Here is a 2,730-nt window from a genome sequence, read left to right on the forward strand (position 1 = left end):
TGAGGGAGAGGTCGTACCAGTACCGCTTCTTCGAATCTCGCAGCGTTTCGAAGGCTGAAGATGGAGGCTGATGAGAAGATGCTTGCCTTCAAACGGCTGGGTACAGCACAAGGAGGTTGCGAGATAAGAACCTTCTGTCATTTCAATAAACTTGCGGGTGGCCTTGAGACGGCTTTCCTCATCTTCGACGTTGACCTTGTCCGGATGCAGCTGCTTGGAGGCAACTCGGAAAGCCTTCTTAATCTCGGGCATGGATGCGTCGGGCTTGAGATTGAGCAGCTCGTAGTAGTTGGGCACACCGCGCATCGCAAACGGGGCATAGAATGCGAACGAGCAGAGGCTGCCCACCACAAACAGAAGGAGCAGCAGCAGTACGAACTTGGGCGAAAATGTCTCGCGCGCCATCTCTCACCCCTCTCTCACCTCCCAAATTCTTCCTCCTCGTTAATCGAGTCGTATTCAAAGAGGGGATCGTATCGTTCCCAGTTGTGCGAGGACGGATCGAAAGATGGGGTGCCAACAACTGAAGTCCAGAGCTCTGTGTATGAGGTTGACAACTGGTGCAGTTGCCTTGTCTTTTTGTTGCGTGTGCATTGCCGGTAAAATCCAGGCACGATTTAAGAAAAAAGAGAAAATGAAAATGAAATCAAAAAATCAACATTTAGTCCCGAACGAGAACGAATCAGCTTCTGGTGGCCTGCGCGAGCACCAGTGCTTGTGACCAACGGTCGGTTAGGGGCTCTCAACAAGGAAGTAGCAAGATGGAGGGTCCGTCCCAGGATGACGGTGCCCTCATCACCGAACAAATAATCGAAGAGTTGCGGCAAGAACGCGAACGCGAGGAAATGGAAGAACGAGAGTGGGATTCGAAGGACTTGAACGCGAACTTTGTTGATTTGCTGCTCACCATCGAGGAAGACGTTCCCTCGGGTACGCTCTCATTTAAATTCACAAAATCCTGCTGAAACGACCCTAATCCCAATTTATTTCGCTGCGGTCTCATTCGTGATCGTCTTATGCAGGCGAGCTGTTCTCCTTTCTCTTTGACCTGGTACGCTCCCTCTCCTCTTTTGAACTTTACGCTACGCACGCCTGCAGTCTGCTCAGATGCTCTTCTCTTGTTTGTGCTTCCACGGTGTGCTGCAGCTGGAGGAGTACAGCGAGCTGGCGCCGCACGAAGCCGAGTCTCGCACCGGGAAGGGTCAGGAGCTGGACTTCTTCTCCGTCTTCTTTCAGCTCCTGCCTCGCTGCGGCACTTCGCTGCAGGTCGTGCTGCTGAAGCGACTGAACGGTACTCGCTCCACTTCCACCGCTACTCGCTCTTGGGCTGTGCTGTGCGAGCATGCAACACTGGCGGTGGTGGTGTTCGGCCGACGGCTCACACTCCACTCCACAATTGGTCCAGACCTGGTGTCGGAGTCGGACCGGGTGAAGGGCTACTGCTGCCAGAGGGGATGGGTCACACGCCTGCTGCACATGCTCCACTACCAGCCGCTCGACAGCGAGGTCGTGCTGCGGGAGCTCTTCATCTTGATGGAGTCCCTCGGCTCCTTCTCGCTGTCGTCGAAGGAGCTGAAGCAGCTGCTCCGCTTCCTCTACGGCCAAACCACACCCGACTTTGAGGACTCGGGCGCAGCGTCCGACGACTCACCCGAGGGCAAGCAGCTGCTGCAAGAGCTCTACCCGCCCGTGCAGGTACTATTCAGGCCTGACCGCCACTAATGTGTATAAACATCGCTCACCACTCACACACCGTGTTTCGCACACATGAAGGTGCCTGGGCAAGTGTGGTGCTCCCTGGTCGACACTCTGCAGAGAATTGTCAAGAAGCAGGAACGAAGATGGCCCTCCTGTTTCTGGGACTTCAATGGACGAGAGAACAAGTCGGGGTACATCTTCTTTCTCACCGACAGGAAGCTTTTACATTGGCTCTCCCCCTCCCTCTCTGGGGTGCTGACAATCTTCAACTCAATCGGGTGTGCAGCGTCATGATTCCGACGTGGAAGTCCGTGTGGCCTCTGAACGACGGTTACTCGTTTTGCGCGTGGCTGAGCATATCGTCCAACAAAGACGTACTCCCCCTCAATAGGGGCCGGAGAAGCCTTCCGCCCGAGCAAGCCACGATCAGGCCACATCTGTTCAGGTTCGTGCATACACACGTCGCAGGACCCCGTGATCTTTCCGCATGGGCTCGGCTATGGACTATACTTAGTAAGCTCACTCTCCCTCCCTTCCCTCCCTTAGTTTCGCCTGCGACGACGGTCGCGGCATGGAACTGTTCTTCGTGTCGCAGTATCTGGTCGTTCTCTCGCGGCAAGGCAAAAACAAGCATGCCTGGATCAAGTTCAATTACCGCTTCAAGAAGGAGCGATGGTGCGTCCCACACAGCTTTGTTCGCCCCCACCCAGCGCCCATTCACAACAATGCATTGCCTTCTCACCACGCGGGCGGGACCCGTGCAGGTACTTCGTTGCAGTGGCCCACATCTACCACTTCTTGCGGCGCAGCGAGGTCTTGCTCTACGTCAATGGTCAGCTGGTGGAGCAACAGTATCTCATCTACCCCAAGATCGACGTACCGGCCACTTCTTCTTCATCATATGGTTCTGCCCATAGTGGTCCCCCAGAGGTACTAACATGCACTGTCATGCATAGGCTCCTGTGTCCATGTGGATGGCCAACCACATCGAACACACGGAGGTGGGCGAGCGAAGTCACCCCTTCTGCGGCC

The 2,730-nt window shown here is 55.2% G+C and overlaps 2 protein-coding genes across 2 annotated transcripts in view; one reads left to right on the top strand and one right to left on the bottom strand.

Annotated features, from left to right (window-relative positions):
• Positions 1 to 405, bottom strand: part of ACA1_361450 (DnaJ domain containing protein) — a gene marked incomplete at both ends in the record, with an annotated part of 751 nt that extends 346 nt beyond the window's left edge. The window contains 2 exons of the mRNA XM_004352521.1: positions 18 to 86; positions 132 to 405. Of these exons, the coding sequence (XP_004352573.1) occupies positions 18 to 86; positions 132 to 405 (343 nt within the window). The remainder of the gene's footprint in view (positions 1 to 17; positions 87 to 131) is intronic.
• A 356-nt stretch (positions 406 to 761) lies between these two features.
• ACA1_361560 (BEACH domain containing protein lvsE, putative) lies at positions 762 to 2,635 on the top strand (the record flags this gene model as incomplete). The annotated part of the gene is made up of 9 exons (XM_004352522.1): positions 762 to 930; positions 1,023 to 1,051; positions 1,147 to 1,291; positions 1,406 to 1,695; positions 1,816 to 1,889; positions 1,985 to 2,143; positions 2,245 to 2,373; positions 2,463 to 2,574; positions 2,627 to 2,635. 9 exons carry the CDS (start codon positions 762 to 764, stop codon positions 2,633 to 2,635), a joined length of 1,116 nt encoding a protein of 371 aa, XP_004352574.1.
• Between the last annotated feature and the right edge of the window lie 95 nt (positions 2,636 to 2,730).

This window comes from Acanthamoeba castellanii, assembly GCF_000313135.1.
Source record: "Acanthamoeba castellanii str. Neff unplaced genomic scaffold scf7180000084622, whole genome shotgun sequence".
NCBI classification, from domain to species: Eukaryota; Discosea; order Longamoebia; family Acanthamoebidae; genus Acanthamoeba; species Acanthamoeba castellanii.